At 42.3% G+C, this 25,452-nt stretch overlaps 1 protein-coding gene and 1 pseudogene across 1 annotated transcript in view; both read right to left on the bottom strand.

Annotated features, from left to right (window-relative positions):
* ARHGAP42 (Rho GTPase activating protein 42) overlaps positions 1 to 25,452 on the bottom strand; it is a 325,063-nt gene that overhangs the window by 109,624 nt on the left and 189,987 nt on the right. The window contains exon 4 of the mRNA XM_003780781.3: positions 24,214 to 24,285. Within this exon, the coding sequence (XP_003780829.1) occupies positions 24,214 to 24,285 (72 nt within the window). The remainder of the gene's footprint in view (positions 1 to 24,213; positions 24,286 to 25,452) is intronic.
* On the bottom strand, positions 1,972 to 3,218 carry LOC105886831 (annotated as a pseudogene).

Raw genomic sequence — 25,452 nt, 5'->3', positions numbered from 1 at the left:
AGGCTTTGTAATTGTGGCTTATATCCTACAACCTTACAAAGGCCCCTTTCAGAGTTTTGGCAGGAGACTCTGAGGACCTACTTGGTGAGATAGTGCAGGGTAGCTCCGTTTGGGTATCAGCCAGCCTCTACCCTATCCTATGAACACACACTATTAGATTTAAATCTCGACTGTGAAGAGATACAAACCGCTGCAGCGCCCAGCTCCCACCCTTCAGTTCTTTTCCACTAGAGAACTTCAAAGGTCAACGTCAAAATGTAGCTGAGTGGACAGACCCAGACATGGGTTCCAACCAAATTGTTTCCAGCAGTGCAAACCCTGCCCAATAGAGAGGGATTCAAGAACAAAGGGATTCAAAGCAAAGGGATTCAAAGTACAATTGGAGCCAGGGATCCACACTCCAACCCACCAGACTCAGTCCACATTGTTGTCTACTTCTCTGCTCACAGGCCCTGCTGGAGCCAGGGGCAACGCCCTGGCCCACTGGTCTCAGTACACACAGAGCTAGCCTCTGGAGTAAGGTCTGGAATAGTGCTTGCTAGACCAGGTGGAGTTAGGGGACTACGCTCCCCCTTGCCAGTCTCAGTCCACTACCAGGCAAGCCTCTGTTTGCAGGGTCTGTTGAAGACAGGGCACTGGGCCTGCCCTCTGATCTCAGTTCACACACAGCTAGCTTCTGCTTGCCAGACCAGATGGAGTCAGGGGACCATGCTCCACCTGCCAGTCTCAGTCCACTGCCTGGAAAGCCTCTGTTCACAGGCTCTGTTAGAGTCAGAGTGCCACACTCTGTCCACAGTTCTCAGTCCTCACCTGGTAAGCTTCTGCTCACCAGCCCTGTTGGAGGCAGTGGAGCATGCCCTAGCCCTCAGGGCTTGGTTTATACCCAGTAAGCTATTGCTCGAAGGTTCTGCTAGAATCAGGAGACCATGCCCTTGCTCTCAGGTCACAGTCCACGCCTATCAAGCCTCTGCTTACAGGCCCAGCAGGGACTAGCCCTGTCTGCCAAACTCAGTCCACATGGGGTAACCACTCTCCTGCTGTGGGTGCCATGAGAGCTGGGGGTTCTGTATCCTGTCTCGCCAGACAAAGCCCAAACTGAGGGTCAACACTACCAGTGGCTGGGCATAGTCATAACTAGGGGACTGCTCCTCCTCCTGCTGAGTGTCCCTTTCTTCCCACATCCTCTTTTTTCCCCGGTAGTCACAGATTCCGTCCTGATGGTTGGTGGACCACACTATGCCCAGTTCTCTCAAGACAAGACTACTCTATGTTGTACAAGGGGCAGAACTTCAGACCACTACACGAGGGTGAAAGAGTGGACTGGGAATTTGGACTTCTGGGGGAAAATGTCTGTTCTATTTTATGCCTGGCGAGGTGGTGTCTAGGTTCCTAAGTGGGACCTCCCTGGAGAAAGAGACCTGGAGTTTAGCAGCTCTCTCCATCGAGGTAACATGAGAGGTCTGTTGTTCACTGCTCATTGGCAGAAGGCCTGCGGCAGGCCTCCTGCCTGGGGGAGGGGTGTCCCATCCTCTAGTCAATACACTTTGCACCTGTAATTTGTTTTCTTGAGTGCTCTTCCATGGAGTTACAGCTTGCTGAAATTCTTCCTTGGCTCAGCTCCCTGTCTTTGGCTTTGTAGAGTCTGATTCCATCCAGTTTTTCTTCCTCTTCTCAGGAGCCTCTGGTGAGGGTTGCTACCAGTCGGCCATCTTCCCAGAATTCCCCCATAGCAACATTTTAGAACCAGAAATCACAGATGAAAGAAACCTTTTGTCTTCCATTTGCACAATTTTGCTGAGGTGTATGGTTGCACAAGATAATCTTACAGAGTTTTCACATTGAGTACTTAATAAATACAAACTTAAAATGTCAAACTTCAGAGATAATGAGTAATGAGTGGGATTATTTTCTTATTTTGTCTCCTCGGAGTCAGGAAGTTGCTTCCTGTCAGGCTGACAGAGGCCAGGTCCCCTATTCATACTCTTCAGCACTGTGCCAGCCCAAATCCATCCAGCCCATGTCATCCTGGTCACTTATCCTGTGGCTGGGGTCCAGGCTCTGCAGGTTCTTAATGATAGACATTCGGCCAGAAGGCCGGCCAGAAGGAGCTTTCTGGGCCTCCTGGATGTATCTAGCCAGCAGTGCATCCAGGTGCACTCAGGACTCACCATTCATCCTTTGCACTGCCCTCAGCTGCCTCTGGGAAGCCTCTTCTGCCCATGGCACCCTGGAGCCAGCAGGATCTGCCGGGGACACAGGCTGCATTAGGGTGCCCACAGCCAGCACTGCCATCAGCACGCACAGGCACATGCCTCTGTTCCTTGCTTCTGGATTAGAACACAGCCAGCTGAGTGTTTCCCCATAGCAGAGCCAAGTTCAGGATCCGCCAGCTGCCTGCTGCCACTTAAATAGCCCCCCAAAATAAGTTTTATGCTTTTTGTATATGCTGAGGCAATAACTTAAACAACTCAGTAACTTAGAAAAAAACAAACTGCCCAAACTCCCAGACTGGTAGGGAGCTTTTTCTTTAAATGGGGTCTTGCTCTGTCAACCCAAATGATTACAGTAGCAGGACCACATAGGACAAGTGAACAGAATACAAAGGAGAGTGCAGGAGTGGAAATGATATAGGGTTTCCCCATCAAGGCTGGGCAGGGGGCCCCAGTTTTCTTACGCCTGGGCAATTTCATGAAGGGAATGTCCTGATCTTTTGCCCTAAGCTGGAGGAAGCACATTCATTCATTTGTTGATAACGCAAGGCTCATTAACTTTGAAAACCTGTTTCTATCTGCCAGGTCCTGGCCAAGTGTAATTCTCAAGACCTAACAACCCTAGACAAAGGGCCCAGGTAGAGACGCCCCACTTGGTCTTCCCCCTGCCAGAAGCTCTGGTGCTTTTTACTTCTTCTGTATTCCTTTCTAATAAAATCCTACCTTACCACTGATCTGTGGTCCTTGGGTTCATTCATCAAATCCCAAAGACCAAGGGCTTTCTGAAGAGAGAAATTCCAGTAACAAATATCCACTAAAATGTCATTTTAATTATGCTAAAGTAACACTGCTCATAAAATGAACAGGAATGGATATCACACACAAACTGTTGTCCCAAGTGTTAAGTTACTAGCATCAAGTTGTTCAGTACTGTGAAGACAAAGTACTCTGGATATCATCTTCTAAAATATACTGCAGTCTGACAACCACAGTCGTCTCTGGGGACATTCTGGCACCCCACCTAGACCCATGCGGAGCTGTCCCATCATCATTGTACACCCCAAACACTAAATCTGCCTCTTGTCTGGTCTTTCTAAATATTTTTCATTTCCAATCTTCTCTATGTAGTTTCCCCAGATCAGGTACCCAAGCTCCTCAGTTTTCAGAATTTTATTATTGCTGAGACAACAGACGGGACACACAGCACAGCAATGCCGGTATTTACAGTGTGTGATCTGTGCCGGGCACTGAGGAGGTGCAACAGGAATAAAAGAATCCGTCCTCCAGAAGCTCAGTGGAGGGATGAAGAGGGGCATCCCGCTTCAAGAAAAATGATGTCAGATGGAGGCTGTGTGCTGAGAGAGACGAAGGCCCAGCAAGGGCAAGAGCCCAGGCTGAGAAAGGAAGAAGCAGCCCCCAGTGGTGTGAGAAGGGCAGGAGAGAAATTATCCAGAGGTCACGAAGTCTGACGAAACCGGCAAAGCAGATAATGCAAATAATGGTTGAGTGAGAGAGATGGGGACCAATTCCCCCTTTGTCTAGGGGGTATTAGGTCTTGAGAATTACACTTGCCCCAGGACTCGCCAGATGGGAACATGTTTTTTCAACGTTAATGAGTGTTATCAACAAACGAATGAACGCAGTCCCTCCAGCTCAGAGCAAAAGGTTAGGGCATTCCCTTCATGAAATTGCCCAGGCCTAGGAAAACTGGGGTCTCCTGACATCAAATTCTGCCGTTTTCCGCCCCAGGAAGAAATCTATAGCAACACTAATGAATCCTTATTCTATTTACCCAGTAGACAAAAATACCAACAAAACCACAAAAATAGAGAAAGAATGTTCTCCCCTGAATGGTTTTATGATTAGAACCCAGGTGGAGAGGTTCACGTGTGCGTGGAATAGCCTGAAAGTTACACAGCATGAAAAGCATCTAACAGCTCTGTCCTCTCTCTCTAGGAGTCATGTACTTCCAAACCCAGAGCTGTGGATCCAAAACACTGTGCCCCAGAGCAGTACTTCTCAAACTTTATTTGCACTTGACAACTGAGATCTTGTTAAATCACAGATACAGGTTTGAAAATGGGGGTGGGGAGGGCAAAGACCCTGCATATCTAATAAGCTCCTAGGTGGTACTGCTGGTCCTAAATCATATTTTTTTGAAGGCATTATCAATTTTTTATTAAAAGACCATGCATGCTAGTGTAAAACCCACTAAAATACGTGTGCATATCTTTTTTCCATGAAAATGTTACTTTTTTAAAAAGTGACTCTACAAAGAACAGGTTCATTTCCTGGTCCATGGAGGCAGCTTCCACCGGATGACAGGAGCAGGGATATAACGGGCTGGGACAGGATGTTAAGTAGGACGTGGGCAAAATGAAATGAAAGCATGATCTGATGGGGGGCTGCTCTTACCCCTGACTGCCTCGTCCCGCCTCCTTCTCCCTCTACTTACTTTCCAATCTTTCATGCCCACTGGGATCAGTGCTACTTTTACGACCTCAAATGGAAGAATGTCATATTTCAATTTAGGTCAGAGAGAAGGTACTTCATGAAAGCACTTTCCTTTCTCTCACCCACAAACAAATGAAATTATATTTTCCCAGGAGGAAAAAATTGCCAGGAATCACTAAGCATTAGTTCCTGGGTCCCCACATTTTGAATGGTGAGGACATAGTGGGCCCTGTCCCTCCTGTTTCTGCATAGAGAACGGATGGCAGGGGCAGAAAATACCAGCCAAACAAATAAATATAACCCAAAAGGAGGCAGTTGTGAGTGGGTAGAACACTGGAATTAGCCTACTGCTCAAGAGAAAGAACGGGAAATCCCCATTTATTATCAGTTTTGGACCAGGCATTTTTATACATGTATGTCAGCCCTCACAACACTGGGGAGGACAGGCATCCCCTTCTACTGCCAGGACAGTTATGGAGCTGTGCTGAAGTCATCAAGTCCACACATGGCACAGCCAGCATTCAAACCAAGGTCTATTTGACTCAAAAAAAGCCCATTTTCTCCTCTAAAACAAATCTCTGAAAAGCCAGACTCGGGACACAGCCAAACCCGAGGTAGGAATTTTAAAGGGAAGCCATGAGATGCTGCCATCTTTTTCATTTTCACACATGAAATGCTACTTGGTAATTAAAAAAAAAAAAATTTACTCTGCCCTAAATGTCTAACACACAGAGTAAATTTACACAGGCCAGGAAGAACAGTAAAGCTCAAAATCCACATGGATCTGCTTCCTGAAGGGGTCCTGTTCTTCAGGCATAAATTAAAATCAAGTCCCCCAAAGTCTAAGTAAGGTGAACAACATATGAGACCAGAAAAGATAGAGAGGAGAATTTTAAAGTGTTAATATATTTGAGTATTAATATTCAAAATGGAACTCTATTATTTCTGCTTTTAGTCCACAGAACATCAAGAAAAACCAAACACTACTCAACACTCTAATTCTAATGGATTAAAAAAAAAATACAAGAATTTGACTTGGAGGGAAAACGCATCTCACAATGAGCTCACCAGCACTACCAGCTGGGACCAGTTAACCACATTTACCAAATAAGGAAGCTTTGTCAATGCTTGAAATCTTTGTACAGTGAGCTCACTTCACATCTCCCTGGGTTTCTACAGTAACTGTAGAGGTCATCTCTCCTGCTCAGTCAGTAAATCACCAGGCTCTCGATGCAAACACGGGCTGCATGGTCTCTGGAGAGCTGGAAGGCTGGGTTCAGATTATTACTAACTGGATACAGAAGAGAAGGATGAAAAATCAACTCTAAAATACTGAACAGGAAGAAGCTGTATCAAGTAAAACCTACCAATGAGGTTTAAAACGGCAGACCCGACTTCTGTTCTCTCCACTTACTTGTTCAGTTGCAACTTGCTGCTTGCTCTTGGGCGGAGTCTGTACAAACCAATCCATGAATTTCAATGATTTGGACTAGCAAATGGCTCAACTTTTCTGCACAATTCAAAGAAACAAAATGATTTTCCCCTTTTTAATTAGCTCTTTTTTGTATAGCACAGAAATAGTGTGCATGGATAAGTCTGTAATGAGATTTACAGCATTCTTATTTAAAATGGCATTACTGGGAGCAGGGTTGTCTACCACAGTTAGAAGTTAGAAGCCTGTGATTACAAAGCTGTTTTTACTTGATCTTCTCTTAAATATTTAAGAGATATTTAAATACATTCCACTTCTGAGGTAATAAAGAATTCATCTTTTTTTTTCTAAATTTCTGCATGCCAAACCATGGCCCTAAACTAAGAATGTACATTTTGCTTCAAAGGTAAAAGATTTACATACAAACAAATATATTTGAAATGAAAAGTTTTGGCACTTGTGTTATGAATATGACTTTTAGCCACTAATCTTAGTTAGACCAAAATTCATCTTATAAATTCTGTGATTTTTCCAACACTGGGAGCCTAGTCATGAAGCCTGTATCAGAGGGGTGTTCTACAGAGAGAAAACTGAAATGTGTTCAGGCCTTACGCTGGGAATCGTAAGGGGTCATATGGTAAATTTTGTATGCTTTGTAAGCCACATGCTCCCCTACACAGTAACCCAACTCTGCTGCTGGCACATGAAAGCAACCACAGAAAACACATAAGCAAATGGGCAATACTGTGTCTCAATACAACATTATTTATGAACAGGGAAATCTGATTCTTACATAATTTCCACTTGTCACAGTATGATTCTTAGTCTTTTTAAAACATTTAAAAATATAAAAAACATTCATTCACAGTTCATGGGCCACACAAAAACAGACAACAGTCTGGATTTGGCCTACAGCTTATCAACCCTGCCTCAAAATGCAGAAACAGGAAACAAACGTCACCTTCAGCTCTGCAGGATTGGAAACTCATGCTGAGGTGAAAAGAAGGGAGACATGGGGATTCAGTACTGAGAAACTTGTTCTGAGCAGAGAAGTGGGCACCATTAAAGATGCCACACAAGAGGGGCACCCCCTGTCTCCGTGTCTCACCTCCTTTGGAGATCTGTCAGAGACCATGCACCAAGCTTGTGCAAGTGGTCACTGGCTCTTGAGGGAGGCGCTGGGAGCAGGACAATCTCCTTGCCGGCATGGAGACGTTTGGCTGCCCAGAGACAAGCCCTCACGCAGCTGTGGTGTTAATGAGTTGAGATGGGGCGCTCATTATCAAGCAGGTGTTACACACTGGACATTCCTGATGCAGCAGGGTGGGAGTCGGGCCAGGGGAAAGAGCACGTAGTGATCATTAAGCACGTAGCTCTTGTGTGTGGGCCCCCACACCTGTTGTATAATAAAAGGCCACAGCAGAGAATCCTCAGGGCTCTCCCTGGAATATGGGCAGCCCCCCTTTGGCAGGCATTTGTACCTTCAATCTGTGGTCCCAGCTGGTATTATTTGCGTAGTGGCGGGGTGCCACAGTGGGCACCGACAGGGATCTGCTCACAGTGGAATTCACGGTTGGAGATATAAACTTGCCCCGCCCAAAGAGAAAGACAGAAATAAGTTTTTAAAAGGAAAAAGGTGGCAGACAGAGACCTATACAGACACAGAATGGGAAGCATCACCAGTCAGGAGCCGATGAATCAGGCAGAGGGTGAGAAGGCAGCGCCCCAGTGAAACCAGAAGGCCAGTAAGAGGAGCAGCAGGAATGCAAGAAAAAGATGGGACGCCAAAGGTGTGGAATTCACCTGATGGTACCGAGTAGGAGCTTAGTAAAGACCTTTCTGATCTGACACTTGCCTGAGGTGTCCACACTTGCTCCAGCTGCCACTGTGGTCTAGTTACCAAGCAATGGAGAAATGATGAGATCTCCTGACAGCAGACAAAATTTATGATTCCCATGGTTTGGATGTGGTTTGTCATTGCCCAGATTTTTATTGAATTTTAATTGCCAATGTGGCATTGTGAGGAGGTGGGGCCCGGGACAAGTGTTTAGGTCATGGTGTTCGGCCCCCTTGTGAATAGATTAATGCCATCGGGGTGAGTTTTCACTTGTGGAGAGGGATTACTTTCCAGAATATGGTTTGCTATAACGTGAAGCGCCCTCTCCTGGTGGGTCCCTTTCTGCACATGCCTGCTCCCTCTAACTTTCTGCTGTTATGACATAGCTCGAAAGCGCTCATGGGCAGCCAGTGCCAGGGGCTGAACTTCCCAAGTCTCTGGTATTCTGTTAAAACAAGTATGACAACCATGAACATTCTAATGTAAATATTGGTTAATTATGGGCCAGAGGGTGGTTTCTCAACTCCCACTTTCACACTGCCCATAAACCGTCTTCATGAAATGCAGATTCAATGCTGCACGGCCTTCAGGAGTACAGTGTGGTGGCTGGGCCTATGCCTTCAAGCCAAACTGCCTGGGTTCAATCTCTGCTCTATTACTTATTTGCCATCTAACCCGAAACATTATTCTTTCTGTGGCTCATTTTACTAATTATAAGAACAGGATGAAAATAATAGGCCCTACTTCATGGGATTATTATAAAGATTAAATAAATAGATATATGAGTTGCCTAGAATATTCTTTTACATATGTGGTCAACATCTATTATGTGTGACCATTGTTATGATGATTACTATTAAAGAAAAAGTTTGGTGTAGCACGAAACTCTCCATCATTCAACCCCAGCTGGCTACTTCCTGCCCTTCTAATTCCACCTTTATCTTGCACTTACATACAGAGGCTGGGCTCTGGCCTTGTATTTCTTTATGACTTAGGTTATATGACACACTGGTGGGTAGTAGAGGAAGTCTGACCGGTTACAGACAGCCTTTGTTTTAATGAACTACAGGGCAGGAGAATGCAATAGAAAAATCAGAAGATACACCGCATGGGGACACAAGTATGTTAGCATACGCCGCTCACTAAATGTCAAGACATTTCTTAATGTGGGTCACGTCAAAAAAAAAAAAAAAAAGGCTAAAAGCTGCAGCTCTAATCACACGTCACACCAGTCTATATTGAGCTTTTGGGCCACATCACCAGTTTTTACATGTCTCTTCTCTTCCCAGTCTTCTCTTTTGTATGGGATGCCATTTTCTGTTGTGCTGATGGGAATATTTCCACCAGTCTTTGTATTGCAATTGGTGGATGTCAAAACTTCATGGGAGCTTTGCCACTGCCTCTGGATAAGCCAGAATGAACTGTTCCTCCCACTGTGCTTGAAAGATACTGTGGCCCAGCTGAGGTGTTATCACTGAAGTGTCCAGTCACGCCCCTTGTTTCCCTGGAGCCTCTCCTGCTGTACTGTGTGCTCCATGAGGCTGAGCCACGTGCCTGGCACAAAGCAGGTCAACACTGCCCAACTGAATGGGTTGTATGTGTTTGTATCAGTGACTCAGCAGGAGATGACAGCATGCTAATACAAATTTTAATGACTCAAAACTGGGAAAGGATGGGGAAGAAGACGGACTATCAATGTATTAGATCAGTGGTTCTCAACCTTCCTAATGCCACGACCCTTTAATATAGTTCCTCACGTTATGGTGACCCCCAACCATAAAATTATTTTCGTTGCTACTCCATAACTGTGATTTTGGTACTGTTAATGTATCATAATGTAAATATCTGAAGTGCAGGATGTATTTAGGCGACCCTTGTAAAGGGTCATTCGACCCCCAAAGGTTGGGACTGCTGTATTAGATGATCGAAACTATGAACCCAAAGTTTTCATTACATTGGAATAAGGAAACTAAAACAGAGTAAAGAAAAAACAAACAGAAAACTCACCAAAAAATCTACTAGGCAGGTGTAGGATCAAAGAGGTGCACCCCGAGGCTACTGAGATTGTGTTTTCATCCGAATAAACAAGCTGACATGGACAATGACAGGGAAACAGCCTTACGGGACAGTATCAACACTACTCAGTATCAACACTACTCAGTATCAACACTGCGGGTTTTCATTTTGTTTTGCAATGCTATCATAACCAGACACTCTTGGGGGTGCCACTTCCAGTTCTGATCCCTAAATTTCAATAGGAACGTGGAAAAATACAAGCTATGTACAGAGAACAGGAGTTCCCCAAATTGAAACAGTATCATCTTAAAAATAACTGAACCTAACAGCAAGGTTCGGCAAACAATGATGCTTCCTGATGGATTCTGATCCTGGCAGCTTTCACCTAGGAGTGCTCGATACATTTTGCTGGTGAACTAAATATGAAAATTTTATATATTTCCAACATAATAAAAGGTTTTAATTAATTTTGTAGGGGTAACAGTCTGAGATTCAGAATTTTAAAATCTTCAGGAGTCTAAATATTTACCTCACTGGTTCATAGTCATAAGAGGGTTTCCAGTTACTTCCATGTTTCTTATAAAGTTTTAATACTAATTTGATACATTTGGAATGTAGGTAAGGACAGCCGAGTGAAACACTGCTAAAATTCAAATGCAGGGCCGGGTATAGTGCCTCGTACCTGTAATCCCAGCACTCTGGGAGGCCAACGTGGGTGAATTGCCTCAGATCAGGATTTTGAGACCAGCCTGAGCAAGAGGGAGACTCTGCCTCTACTGAAAATAGAAAAACTAGCCAAGTGTTGTGGCAGATGCTTGTAGTCCCAGCTACTCAGAAGGCTGAGGCCAGAGGATCACCTGAGCTCAGGAGTTTGAGGTTGCTGTGAGTTGTAATGACATGGCACACTAGCCAGGACAACAAAGTGAGATGCTGTCTCAAAAACAAACAAACAAACAAAACAAAAAATAAAATTCAAATGCAGGCATAATTCAGTCACAATAGTTCCAAAAAGGAGGTTGCAAGGTATAAAATTAAAGTGTTCTATGAAAATAATTTGTAAGATCCTTCACCTTTTGTCTGCTTCTTTCCTAGGTCACCTTAATAATAAACTCTGATATTTGTGTGTTTTCTCAACAATCTGATACTGGATTTTTGATACTGAATTTCCAGACTCTTGGTCTCGGCGGTTCAAAGAATGAAGCGACAGACCACAGGATAGGTTTTATTCAATAGGTATAAGTGTTACAGCTCTTATAACAAACCAAACCTCCTTGTAGAGTAGGATTGGCAGTAAGATAGGTTTTATAATACGAGTGTTACAGCTCTTATAAAGGAGCAAACCTCCTTGCAAGTGTTTACAGCTCCTACAAAGGGGCGAACCCCCTTGTGAGTGTTTACAGCTCTTACAAAGGGGCAAATCTCATAGAGCAGGATACAAGTGTTACAGAGCCAAACCTCTTTGCTCTTCTCCTGAGATCTGCCCAAGTTGTGCTTAGGGTCTCTGGCTTATATAGGGGCAGTTGTCCAATGAGCTTTTGGGTCTTAAAAATAGGCTAATCATGAATAGGTTTTGAAAACGGACCAATCAAGGATGCACTGGAAGAACTGCCAGAAGTCCACGTGAGGAGACAGCACGGTGCCAGTGTCTTCTCCCGCACGTGTTCAGCTCCTTTGACTACTGGAGCCTCTGTTGGGGGAGGGACACCCCCCCCCGCTGGTTCCTCTGCTGGCTGCCGCCACCAACACCACCAAGACGGAGGCGGCAGGTCCTCCAGCCCCGTTCAGCTGAGCTGGCTGCGGTGCCACTTGTCCAGTATCAAAACCACCAATAATTAAAGTATGAATTAAACATAAGATGTGGTAACTCACTGATGGCTGTCACTTTAGAGCTCTGTGGTTGACATCAAATAATGTACACTAATAGCACGCTTGTTCCCTCCTGTTTTTATCTATAATTTACTTTTAACTCTATACTATAAGTGTGAAATAAAATATTTCCAATTTATTGAGTTCTTATTTGAGTTTTCCACAGAAGTGTATGTGAAGTCTCCTAAGCATTTTCGAATACCTCTAGCCATTTAATTTTGAAAAAAAGGAATAACAACTTCCAAACCATTTCAAGGACTACTGGAAAGTCAGTGACCCTGAGCAAAGAGGTTACAAGTAAAAATATGATAGTAATGTGTACAACTCAGTGCCACAGTAGGGATCATGAAATATTTAGATTACATTGTCTTGTAGCAAAGTCTGCAGCAGGGCAGCTAGGAAATGGTAGCAGAGGAAAGGATGTACCCAACAAATAAAAGAAAGCCACCCAGTCATTTACAGAAGATACAAAGTACACAGAGAAACCTGCCCTGTGGAGATGTTCCCAGTGGAACTTCTCAACTCCTCCTTGTTGTTCCTGCTGAAATAAAGAGACCTGGAAACTTTCCATAGTTCCTTGGGGTTCTCCCTCCACTGGATTCTCTATGAGTAAAGGGATTTGCTACAGAGACGATGTCATGACAAGAAAACAAGGCTCAATTTCTCACTCAAGAGGGCTCACCGGAGAAGGAAAATGATCTTACTGTATCGCAAGATCTCACTCAGGGAATCTCAGTACAGATTTCAACGCCAACATTAGGGAGGCTCCACTGTCCTGCACAGTCCATTGGCATTTATGTATAGCACTTATACATGGCATTGTATACCTTTAAAGATGACATGTGTGACCTAAAAACGTAGCATAAGGATCTTTAGTAAAAATACCATTTAATTTGTGGAGAAGCTTAAAATTTCTTTAGGCTTCATGAGGATAACTTTATGTACAGTTTGAGCATCTGCATAATCAAATCTTAAGAGCTTATTTTCCTATCTAAGCACATAGTGGGCCCTGAATTAAGCTATAATAATCTATATATGGGTGTTTAACAGACATTTAGCACATGGTGATATAGTATTTTATCTACATGTATATAGATATGTGAAATTTTTATTGAAAACTGTTGAGCACAATGGCTTCTGAGTTACGTTCCTGTCCAGAATTCTCACTCCATAGGGAGGCTTGGCTTTTTTGATGACTGCCATAAAAACATGATCCCTCAGCATGCAGAGACACTGAATTGATACTTGGTAAGTGCAGAGACAGCTACTGCAGACCCACTGTCTCCAGGGGATGTCACTTGATTTGTTTTGGTAACGGGGTCAACTCAGGGCTGAAACCTCACAAGAATGCTCTCAAGATGGAAAAGCACAGTGTGAACTTTAAAAAAGAGCGGGACAGGGATTACATTCCCATGAAGGAGGTACCATGAAGGATGCAGGTATAACACAGTGTCAGGATGGCTGAATCTGAGTCCCACCTACAGCACATGCTCCCTTCCAGCTCCCTGGCAATACCACTTCTGGGATCTCAGGTCAGTTGCCTGAAAAATGATACCCTCCACGTTATAAGACCACTGTGCATAATGGTGGCCATACCTTATACAGCACTATTGATAAGTCACAACATAGCCTGTGAACTACACTCTATCAACATGCAATAAGCAAAACAGATTTGTCTCTGCCCACAGAACAAAACCAGGCAAACAAGTGTGTGTGCACGATGACACCCTGAAACAAGTCTACAGTACCAAGGATTACTGGTACTTATTAAATAAAGACAGTGAACACCTTACTACTTACTATATGGACAAAATTATGCTAAGTAAGTTGCAGTAAACGTCTAAATTAGGCTCTTATGTCAGTCCTGTGAAGACATTTTTATTATTTTCTCAATTTTTCAGATGGAAAAACTAAGGCTTAGGAAAAGTAACTAATTTGGCCAAATTTACACTTCTAGTAAATGCCAGATTTCGCCTTCAAGATTGAAAGGCAGTATAGAACTTGTTAAATATTATAAGACATTGTCTTGCTCTCCAAATAAGCTCACTGGCCAATTTTCCTTCCTTAAGAATAAAGAAACTGAATTAATATTTTCGCACAGCGAATATGCTAAGGCTGTTAAAGAACTCTACATGCCTTGTCTCATTTCTTTTTAAAGTCTGACTCCACTCCTTACTATTAGATTACCTCAGTCCATTTGCCTAACTTCTCTGCACTTCAACTTCCTTACCTATAAGATGAGTTTAACAGTTTTCTTATGTCATGTGAAGGAGGTGCGGATTAAAGGAGTTTACAAGTCAAGTGTTCAAGGCAATATTTGGCTAACTATCATAAAGGATAACTATTATTATTGTGAAAAAAATCAAATATCAAAAATTATTGAATTCTGCAACTCAGTGTACACAACAGTTCTCATTGACAGAAGTTATGATAAAGGAAATCACAATTCAGGCTGACCTCATTTTACCTCACTTGACTTTACTGTACTCTCAGATACTGCATTCTCTATAAGTGGAAGGTCCAGGTCCGACCTTCAAGAAGAGTATCTCACCATTTCTCCAGCATGGTTGACTTCAGGTCTCTGTCACCCTTTGGTAATCCTTGCAGTATTTCAAACTTTTTCATTATTGCTGTATCTGTGACAGTGATCAGTGGTCTCTGATGTTATTATTGTAATTGTTTTGGGTGCCACAAACCACACCCACGCAAGACACAGCACGTGCCTGATAAACTACACACATGCTCTGTCCACCACCTGACCGTCCCATTCTGCTCTCTCTCCGGTGGCCTCCCTGTTGTCACAGACACAACAATATTGACATTAGGCCAATGAGTAACCCTACAATGTCCTCTAAGTGCTCGAGTGAAATTGAGAGTCACTTCGCTCATCTTGTTTTAAAAGCTGGAAATGAGTCAGCTTAGTGAGGAAGACCTTTTTAAAGCTGAGACAGGCCAAGAGCGAGGCCCTTGGCACCAAATGGTGAGCCAAGCTGTCAGTGTAAAAGAGAAGCCCGTAAAGGAGATGAGAGGAGCTGCTGCAGGAACCGCATGGAACCGCGGGGAAGCAAAGCAGCCTCTGGACGCACAGCTGCCAAAACCTGAAACCCAAGAAGAACCAGACTGCGGTTTCTGAACTCCATTTTTTTTAAGAGACAGGGTCTGGCTTTGCTGCTCAGGCTGCAGTGTGGTGGCGTGATCACAGCTCACTACAGGATTCCTGGGACCCTCCTGTCTCAGCCTGGACTATAGGCATAAGCTACCATACCCAGATGAACTCCTTTTTAAGAAGAGAGTGAGACTAGAAGGTTATTCATATGCCTCAGCACCCAGAGCTGCAAACAATAATGTGCCCAACCTTGAAATGGTAAAGGCCATGCAACTAAGTATCAGGGATTGGTGAAGGAACAGTTCACCGATAGACATTTCTATCGGTACCTCACCAAGCCAGGTACCCAGCAGCTCCACGATCACCTCCACCAGCCTCCTGCAATCACAGCCACAAGGCTTCCAAGAGGGGAAGCTGAGGGAGACACCTCCAGAGGAATGCTCTGCCCCAGGGTTCGAGGAGAAAGCCGAGGTGGGGGCTGTGTTAGTAACTGAGATCTGGATTAGAGGCAGATTTAATCATGAACATGGTCAGACACCCCAGTAAACCTGGAGGGGATTATTTAGTGTTGAACAAACCTATAGCCAGAAAGTTTTAAAGGAGAAAAAAAAATAGGGAGAGAGAGAGAAAAAAAGAAAGCAAAACAGACTATTCCTGATGTGGAGAAAATGTGAGCAGTCTGGACAGAAGACCACACATCCTCTAAAGCCAGAGCCCTCGTGCTCCTCAATTCAGCGAGGGGGGAGAGAGGGCAGGAAGCTGCAAAAGGCAAGTCTGAACCTTGCAGAGTCTGGTCCATGAGGTGTAAGGAAGAAGTGGTTTCCATGACATGCACAGTGTAAGGGGAAGCCCCAGGTGCTAGTGTGAAGCTGCAGCAACGATCCAGAAAATCTGGCCCCCCTCACTGACAAGGTGGCCACGCCGAACAACAGGTTTCAATATACACGAAACATCTTTCTGTTGGAAGGTGATGCCCTCTAGGACTTCACAGGCAGAGAGAAGCCAATGTCTGGCTTCGAAGCTTTACAGAACTTTCTTGTTAGGGTCTAACGCACTTGGTGACTTTCAGTTGAAGCCAACGCTCACTTTCCTTTCCCAAAATCCTAACGCCCTCAAAAATCACACTAAGTCTACTCTTCCTGCACTGTACACATAGAACCACAAGTCCTGGGTGACAGCACATCTGTTTGTAGGATGGTTTATGAGACATACTAATTAGGGAAAAAGATGCCTACAGTCCCAGGTACTTGAGGGAGGCTGAGGCAGGAAGACTGCTTGAGCCCAGGAGTTGGAGGCTGCAGCGAACGATGATCACACCACTGCACTAAAGCCAGGGTGACAGAGTGAGACCTGGAAGATAAAATTTATTTCAAAAGATTACCACTCATCACAATGCACCTGGTCACCCAAGAGAACTGATGGAGATGTGTAAGATTAATATTTTCACGCCTGCTAACACAGTATCCGTTCTGCAGCTCATGGACCAAGGATTAATTCTGACCTTCAAGCCTTATGACTAAAGAAACACATGCCCATAAGGCTTTAGTTGCCATAATAGTGATTCCTCTCATGGATCCAGGAAAATTAAACTGAAAATATTCTGGAAAGGATTTACTATCCTAGATATAAACACTCGCAATTCACAGGAGAGGTCAAATATCAACATCAATGGACATGGACATTTGGAAGAAGCTGATTCCAGCCCTTGCGGATGACTTAGAGGGGCTCAAGACTTCAGTGGAGAAAACAGCTCCACATGTGCTAGAAATACCAGGAGAATGAGAAGGAGGGCAGATGACTGAACTGTTGCATTCTCATGATAAAACTTGAATCACTCGAGTTGGCTCCTATGGATGAGAAAAGAAAACAGTTTCTTGGAATGTAATCTTCTCTTCGTCAGGATGCTGAGAACACTGCTGCTGTAACCAGAGATTCAGAGTGTTCTATAAACTTGGTTGAAAACGCAGTGGCAGGGTCTGAGAAAAGTGACTTCAAGTCTGAGGTCAAAAGTTATCAAACTGTATTGCACAATACAGAGAAATCTTTCGCAAAAGGAGGAGTTTATCAATGTGGCAAAATTTACTGTCATCTTATTTTAGGAAATGGTCACCGCTCCCCAGCCTTCAGCAGACGTCAACAACAAAGCAAGATCCTCCACCAGCAAAAAGTTGAGGACTTGCTGACCGGATGAATGTTAGCATTTTTTTGTAATGATATATTTTTTAATAAAGGCATGTATATTGCAGGTGGCACCTGCAGCACAGTGGTTACAGTGCCGGCCACATACACCAAGGCCAGTGGGTTTGAACCTGGCTCTGGCCAGCTAAACAATAATGACAAATGCAACAAAAAATAGCCAGGCCTTGTGGCAGGCACTTGTAGTCCCAGCTACTTGAGAGGCTGAGGCAAGAGAATCACTTAAGCCCAAGTGTTTGAGGTTGCTGTGATCTATGACACCACAGCACTCTACTGAGGGTGACATAGTGAGACTCTGCCTCAAAAAAGAAAAAAATTATGTATATTATTTTTTTAGACATTATGCTATTGCATACTTACTAGACCACAGTATAGTGTTAACTTTTATATTCACTGGGAAACCAAACCATTTCTGTGACTTGATTTTTTTGCAATATACCCTTTATTGCAATGGTCTATAACTGAACACATGAAATCTTCAAGGTACACCTGTATATGCGTCTTTTACTTCCTTGGTTAAATTTACACCTAAGAATTTAATTTTTTTGTTGCTACTTTAAATAGGATTATATTCCTAATTACCTTTTTAGAAAGTTAGTTATTAGTGCTATAGAGAAAAGTACTGATTTTTATATGTTGATTTTGTGTCTTACAATTTTGCTGGACCTGAGTAAAGCATTTGTAATCCTTCTAGATTCTCTAAGACATCTGTATATTGAGATAACCAATTCAACTGTAGTCAATTTTTATTTTTATTTTTTTTTTGAGACAGAGTCTCACTTTGTTGCCCTTGGTAGAGTGCCATGGAGTCACAGCCCACAGCAGCCTCAAACTCTTGGGCTCAAGTTTTCTCTTGCCTCAGCCTCCTAAGTAGCTGGGATTACAGGGGCCCACCACAACATCCGGCTATTTTTAGAGACAGGATCTTGCTCTAGCTCAAGCTGGTCTTGAACTCATAAGCTCAGGCAATCTGCCTGCCTCGGCCTCCCAGAGTGCTGGGATTATAGGCATGAGCCTATAGGCATGAGCCTAACTATAGTCAATTTTCACATGAAGGAAGTCTAAGGCTATAATAGGAATTAACTGAATTAACTTTGACAATTCTCCATAGATATTATTTTGGATATTAATGCTAAAATAATTAAATGTATAAGGAATGTTTAAAAATAATAAACAAATATTCAGATGTAGAACCAAACCATACCATGAAAAAAGGATCAGAATTATCAGTTCCCATAACAATCTTCAATGTGAAATCAACATAATGAAAATCAAGTTCTGTTTTAAGATGACTTATGGATGGCGCCAGTGGCTCAGTGAGTAGGGTGCTGGCCCCATATCCTGAGGGTGGTGGGTTTGAACCTGATCCTGGCCAAACTGCAACAACAACAAAAAATAGCCAGACATTGTGGTGGGCCCCTGTAGATACTCAGGAAGCTAAGACAAGAGAATCGCCTCAGCCCAAGAGCTGGAGATCGCTGTGAGCTGCAATGTCACTGCACTCTACAGAGGGTTACAAAGTCAGACTGTCTCTTAAAAAGACTTATATTGTTTATGTCTATTTTTAAAAGTACAGAAAAATGTTCATATGACTTCCATTAAAGTCTTATTAAAAATAAAAACCAGTATCTTGAAAAACACTTATCATAGTAGTAAATATGTATCTTTTAACTTTTATGGGCAGTATCTCTCCAGCTTCTCATCTCTAATGAAACAAATCAGTGTTAAGTGTCTAGTATGTGGTGGGACTGCAGGTACCAAGGACAATTTCAAAATTAAGGAAAACAGGTTAACTAGGCTTGATTCAAAGAGGGCAACTTTGGGCATATTTGAAACAATTTTATAATTAAGATATATTTTACAGTCAACCCTTTATTTGCTAAAGGTAAAGAAAACAAAATATTTCACAAAAAGTATTCTAAAGCATAGCAGGGGGGAGCTGAAAGACGCTGGCCTGAGCAGCTGAGCTCTGGGCTTCACCACACCGCTTCTTAGTCCATTTCTCTACGTGAGGATGAGCCTGGGGCCTCCTGAAAGTCATCTCCAAACACACATGATACCTGGGCGAGCATCTACGTTTATACACACATATATTTTTCCATAATGTAATGCTGATCAGGAACTCAATTGCAACTCTCTACCTGTATTTAGAGCAGTGATTCTCAACCAGTGTGCCGTGAGAGGCGCTTAGGTGTATCAGGAAAATGTTTAAAGATCATAAATTAAATTATTCTCAGATGACGTTCAAAGCACAGTAAGTATATTCTTTTTTTACTCTTTTTTTAAATCAACATAATTTAATTTTAGTGTACTGCTGAAGTTTAAGTACAGGTTCAACTGTGTCCTGCAGTATAAAAAACGTTGAAAAACCCTGTGTTAGAGGCTGCCAGTCTACGTAGCAACTGGTATGGGAAGTGCAGACATGACTTAGAATTAATTCTCCCTGAGAACAAGATTTCCAATGCAGTCAGAGAAACAAGAAAGCGTCCCAGAAAAGGTCATGATTGATCTTGCTATGTAATAATACTAATGTAGATGTAGTCACAGAGGAGAAAGTCTAGCTGACGTCACTTGTTCCAAATACCTACTTTCTGCTCATTTTCTAGAATTTAAACCAGCCCTGATGGTGAACTACAGGCACCAAACATTCAATTCACCCTGTGACACATGTGATATGCCTGGCCTTTAGTACAATTCCATTCTGTATACACCATCAGACTAAGAACCTTTAAATAAATACATTCCTGACAACTGTTCACAGATAATCCCTCTAATCTGCAGCTATCAAAAAAAAGCAGGACTCCAGTCCTTCCGTCCTTCAGTTCAACAACCTCATCATTAATCTCTCTTAATGCCTCTCAGAGACACAGATGCTTCTTCCCACAACTGCAACTCACTAAGGGCCCCACTGGCCACAGCTAAGTGTCAGGTGTCTCAAAGTCTCATAGAACACACTACAAAGGAAATGTCTGTGGTCCACAGATTTGATCCACTTCAGTTACATAGTATCTGGGTGTGAGGCAAGGGCCGCTTTCACTCAGCGTTTTCCACTCTGCTTTTCTAGACCAAGCTGAAGAGGTCACTGACACGGTGGAAGATTCTACACTTAATTAATGCCCCTGCCTTCCAGCTGGCTAATCAGTGTAAGCAAGCTGTGGGAACTCTCCACTCTAAGATTGTGAAGCGTGGCAGTATCACGTGCAGAATTATCTTTACGTGCCAATTAAGAAAATACTTAAGTACACAGGGAGTAAAGCAACAGAAAAAATAAATACCTTCACGTACATTTATTCTACAATACCAAAAGACGAGAAAATTGACCTATACATCAATACATGTATTTCAGAAGAAGATGCCTGTTTTCAATTCACTATGCAATTTCCTAAGCAAGGATTAAGTAATCAGCTTACAGTTTACTAGAAAGAGCATTAGCAGATAAAATACACAGAATCACCACTACCAAAAAACCAAGTGCAATAATGTTTACGTTCAAGACTTTGGCTTCATTTAATCACAAGTTTAACCGCCCAAGGGTGGGCAAAGGCCCAGTGCACCAGTGGGTGTTCTCGGCTGATCGCTCCAGAAGCTGAGACGTTTACAGAGCAAAGTACGATGGGTATTATTATGTCCACCACCACAACTATAACTAATCCTTCAGATAAGAATAATCCACACATGAATTAAACTTAGTCCTTTAGATGGGACAGAAAATGTGGAATGCCCCAATACTTGGGAAAGAACTTTCCAGAAAGCATTCATTCAGAGTTACAAAAAACATCATTAATGAAGGGAAATACTGTGGCTTGATTTCAGGTTCACACTTCAACTTCATAGCTCTGTGCAGACACCTCATCGTTGTCTTCACTTTTTAGGCACATGCAACACCAGCGCTTACCTTGCAGGTTGTTTGTGACCATTTAATTAGATCACAGATGCTCCCTGAATGTCCCTGCCACGTGGCTCACAATGAAGATCAGCTAGTACTATTCTTTTTTTTTTTTTTCTGTAGGCAAAGTCTCAGTTTGTCACCCTCAGTATGATGGGCATCGTAGCTCACAGCAACCTCCAACTCTTGGGCTCAAGCCATCCTTTTGCTTCAGTCTCCTGAGTAGCTGGGACTACAGACACCCTCCACAACACCCAGCTAGTTTTTCTGTTTTTAACTAAGAAATAATATCTTTAATATTTAAAAGAATTCTAGTCTTGTAATAGGCTCTGTGCAAAAAGGTTCAAATGATGTAGAGAATTTTTTAAAGGTTATTCTAATTGCTCTTGCTCAGGCTGGTCTCGAACTCCTGAACTCAAGGGATTTACCCGCCTTGGCCTCGCAGAGTGTGAGGATTACAGGCGTGAGCCACTGTGCCGGCCAAGCTATTACTACTCTTTAAGAGACATTCTTTCCTTGTGCTAGACACTGTGTTCTTGTCATTTCTTCCTTTTATCTCTTCCTTCTCAGCCTCCTTTTCTGTCTTTCTTTCCCCAAATATCAAATTTTGAGAGTTCACAGGCTGTAAAGGTTCCAAATCCTCTTGACTTCTCTCAGAGGGATCTAATCTACTCTTGGGATTTTAATTAACACTTAGAGGACACAGTTCCTAAAGGTGTATTTCTAATTCAGATCTGAATATACACCTGTCAATTCAACATCTCCACTTAGGTGTCTCAGAGGAACTTCAAATTCATTCATTATGACCAAAAACTCAACTTACCATCACTGCTAAAGACAAGTAGTGCCTGTCTCAGTGAGTGGCCCAACAACCGCCCAACTGTGTGATCTCAAACCTCCTGGTCCTCCTCACCTTCTGCTCTGCCCCCCATCTCCTATTGCCTCTAGTAGGTCACAGCTCTCATCCATCTTCTTGTCTTCACAGCCACCGTCACCTTTCCACCCTAAAGCTGCTAACCAAAAGCTTCAACTATGTTGCCACAGGCAGTCATGCTTCCTCCGATCTGGGCAAGACACACAGCTAGAGTGACATTTAAAACTACAAACATGATAGCACTCTTTGGCTGACAACTTTTCTATTGCCTCTCAGTGCCCTTAGGAGAAGGAATAAAACATTGTGACCTATTTATAAGCTGTACACGTGGCCTCTGCCCCAGGGCTCTCTGTACTCCAAACATAGTGGACCTTCTCTTATTAAAATGTCACTGTCTTTCCATCCCTTTCAAGGCCTTTATTTATAGCAATTCTGTTCCCTCTTCTTGAATATTTGAAAAGTTCTTCCTTTCCATCCCCATTCTCAGCTATTTCTTTCTCATCCTTTAGGTCTCTCTATATAATCAATTCATCCTGAAGATGCCTTTCCTGACCCTCTGAACAAAGTCTATTAACTGCACCTTTCCAAAGTGTATTCTACTTCTGTATCACAATTCCCAATGTCTTTGTAATTACTTGGGTGTCTTTTTTCCGCAAAAGATAATCAGGACACAAGGACAGTGATCGTGTCTGTCTTGGTCACAGCTGTGGCTCTTAATCCTATCAAACACCATGCTGGCCATGTGTGGGCCAACCATGAAACTTGATAAATATTTGCTGAATTAACTAATGCAAAAATGGTTCTGATTTAGTCCTTCACTTGGCAACTGCTCACCATCAGAGGATGAATCCGCATAAAACTCTAACTCGAGGCAGACTATGATAACTTATTATAGGAAATACGTACCTGGACGTCTTGATCTTATAAGAAAAAAATCAGGTCTGAAAGAGAATGAATCCAGGAGGGAAGGTTTCTTTCTTATGCTGTATATGAAGTAAACTATGGAAAGTTGGTAGAACCTCAAAAAGTGAAGGATAAAAATACTCCAAGGAGAGGGAAAAATCCGGGCAACCGTAGACAAAGTCAAGTGTAAACAGAGGTGGGTGAACCGTGCCTGGTGGTGGGGAATTCGGAAATGCAGCAAGGGGCCAGGTTGTGGGAAGCTCTCATTCTCAGGATTAAACTGTCAAGGCAGAATGCTACAATCAAAAATGGTAAAAATTGGCTCAGTGTCCGTAGCACAGTGGTTAGGGCACCAACGGCCACATGCACCAGGTCTGGCAGGTTGGAACCTGGCGGGGGTCCAACAATGAAAACTGCAACAAAAAAAATAGCCAGGCGTTGTGGAGGGTGCCTGTAGTCCAGCTACTTGAGTTTGAGGTTGCTGTTAGCTGTGACTCCACAGCACTCTACTGAGGGGGACACAGTGAGACTCTGTCTCAAAAAAAAAGGTAAAAATTTCTTCACAGATCAAATACAGCTGTAGAGATCAACTAGTGAGCTATTTCAACTATTTCAGACAAAAAGTAAGGAGGAAAGGAGTGGAAATACTTCTGCAACAGACTGGACAGCATTGCTTGAATTGAGAAGGGGGTATGTTATTGACTAAGTCAAAACCCTAACAGAGAAAGGACGGGGGGGGGGTTGGAGATGCTACATTTTGTTTTGGAAAATTTAAGTTTTCTGAGCTTCCAAGATGTTGAGCAGCGCTTAAAAGATGGACTTAAGAAAGAAGATGCAGGCAAAGTTCAGATGATCAGGTTGAGAAAATTTTAATTGGGCCACCTATGAACTAAAAATTAATACAAAGGCTTTATGACAAACATTTCTAAAGTTTTTCAGCAAACACATGTTTTTACACTTTCGAGGGTGTGGTGAAGGCTATGTTAACCAGTTTGTTGTTATTGCAAATTGTATATAAAATCAGCACATTGCACCCCATAAATGCATTATTGTACACAGCTATGATTTAATAAAATAAATTTTAAAAAAGAAATAATAAAATTTTTTATATAATTACTGCCTGAATTTTCAATATGCCTTGCACCTAATTTTTATTTTATTTATGTGTTAGGAACAATACCTCTAATAATCTTACTGTACTTTCACCCACTCTTCAAAACAAGTTCCTATAATTGCTGAGATGAGAGGAAATCAATTATAACATGCTGACTTTGTCTCAGTAGAAGAAAGACTCCAGGCTTTATAACAGGCTCTGTGCAAAAAGGTTCAAATAACATAGAGAATTTTTTAAAGGTTATTCCAATTTTGAAAACATTAATAATAAAGTTACGTCAACTTTATCAGGATATCTAAATATAAAATGTAACACTTACTTTTGCTGCACCTATCTGTTCTTTTCGAAATTTCTCAAGTGGCACAATTAATACATCATTAGCGTTTTGAATCTGAAAACAAAAATGCACATATATTAAATTCTGTATAATATCATGTCGACAATATTGGGGAAGGGGCTCTTTTATCCCATTAGTTGAACATAGATTGTTTTTGTCTTGTTTGCGTCTACAAAAATACTTTACATGCTACTTCAGTGCACTGTTTTTTTATTCTGCAATTAAGCTGTTTTCCCTTATTATTTGCTTTCATTGTAACAATAATGTGAAGAGTATGAAAATAAGTACTTAATTTGGTGAAATCTTAGCTTGAATATTTAAATTTCTGCTTCTAAGATTTAACTAAGAAACAGCACATTAGACACAGCACATTGAATTTACAAACACCTTTAATTACACGGTTTAATGCAGCTAATTAAGCATCATTTTAAAATTACACCATGTATAAAAGCTCTCCCATTTTGTCACTACAATCGTGGAATTCTACAGCTGCAAGAGAAAAGTAAGGCTCATTTTTTTTCCTACTTAATTAGATTCCACACACTTGGGATTGGCCTGAATGTTCCCGTATTATTTCCAGCCTTATTAAAATAGTTTCTGATTTCATTTAATGAAAAACACTTTATCCCCAAACTCCAAATTGGGATCTACTTAAACTTTAAAATGGAGAAACCATTTCATATTGAGCTGTAAGAATATCGTAAGGAAGTGCAAGGTGCCAAGCCTGGGGCCTGGAAGGACCGAGACAAATGTCTACGGGTAACATTGCCCTAAAAGGGAATCTTGATTAAAAGGAACCTCTAGAACGCATGAAAATAAAAAGGGGGACCAGTTAACAAAATGGATAGTTTGTTCTGCCACTGTGATAAGTGAACGCGATTTATTACATAATTATCAAATACTACAATAAAGAGAAAAGCCTACTTTTAACATATTACCCAACATTAAAATAGGTTAAAGGGTATGTAAGAGTTCCTTGTACTACTCGTACGTAACTTTCCTTTAGGTTTGAAATTATACCAAAATATGAGCATTTCAATAAAAGGGTTTCACTTTCACTTATTTTCATAAAACTGGTTTGTCTCTAGCCAAGTTCTGTTTTCCTAAATTCCATAACAAAAGGCACAGAGAGAATATACACAGAGGAAAAGAACTTGAGTGTTGACGCTGCCTTCCATGAGCCTGTGGAGCCCCAACTAAAGAAAAATGGGATGACAGATC

Source organism: Otolemur garnettii, unplaced genomic scaffold, assembly GCF_000181295.1.
Source record: "Otolemur garnettii isolate 467f Iridium unplaced genomic scaffold, OtoGar3 scaffold00001, whole genome shotgun sequence".
NCBI lineage: Eukaryota > Metazoa > Chordata > Mammalia > Primates > Galagidae > Otolemur > Otolemur garnettii.
This window is presented reverse-complemented; position numbering and strand designations above follow the sequence as displayed.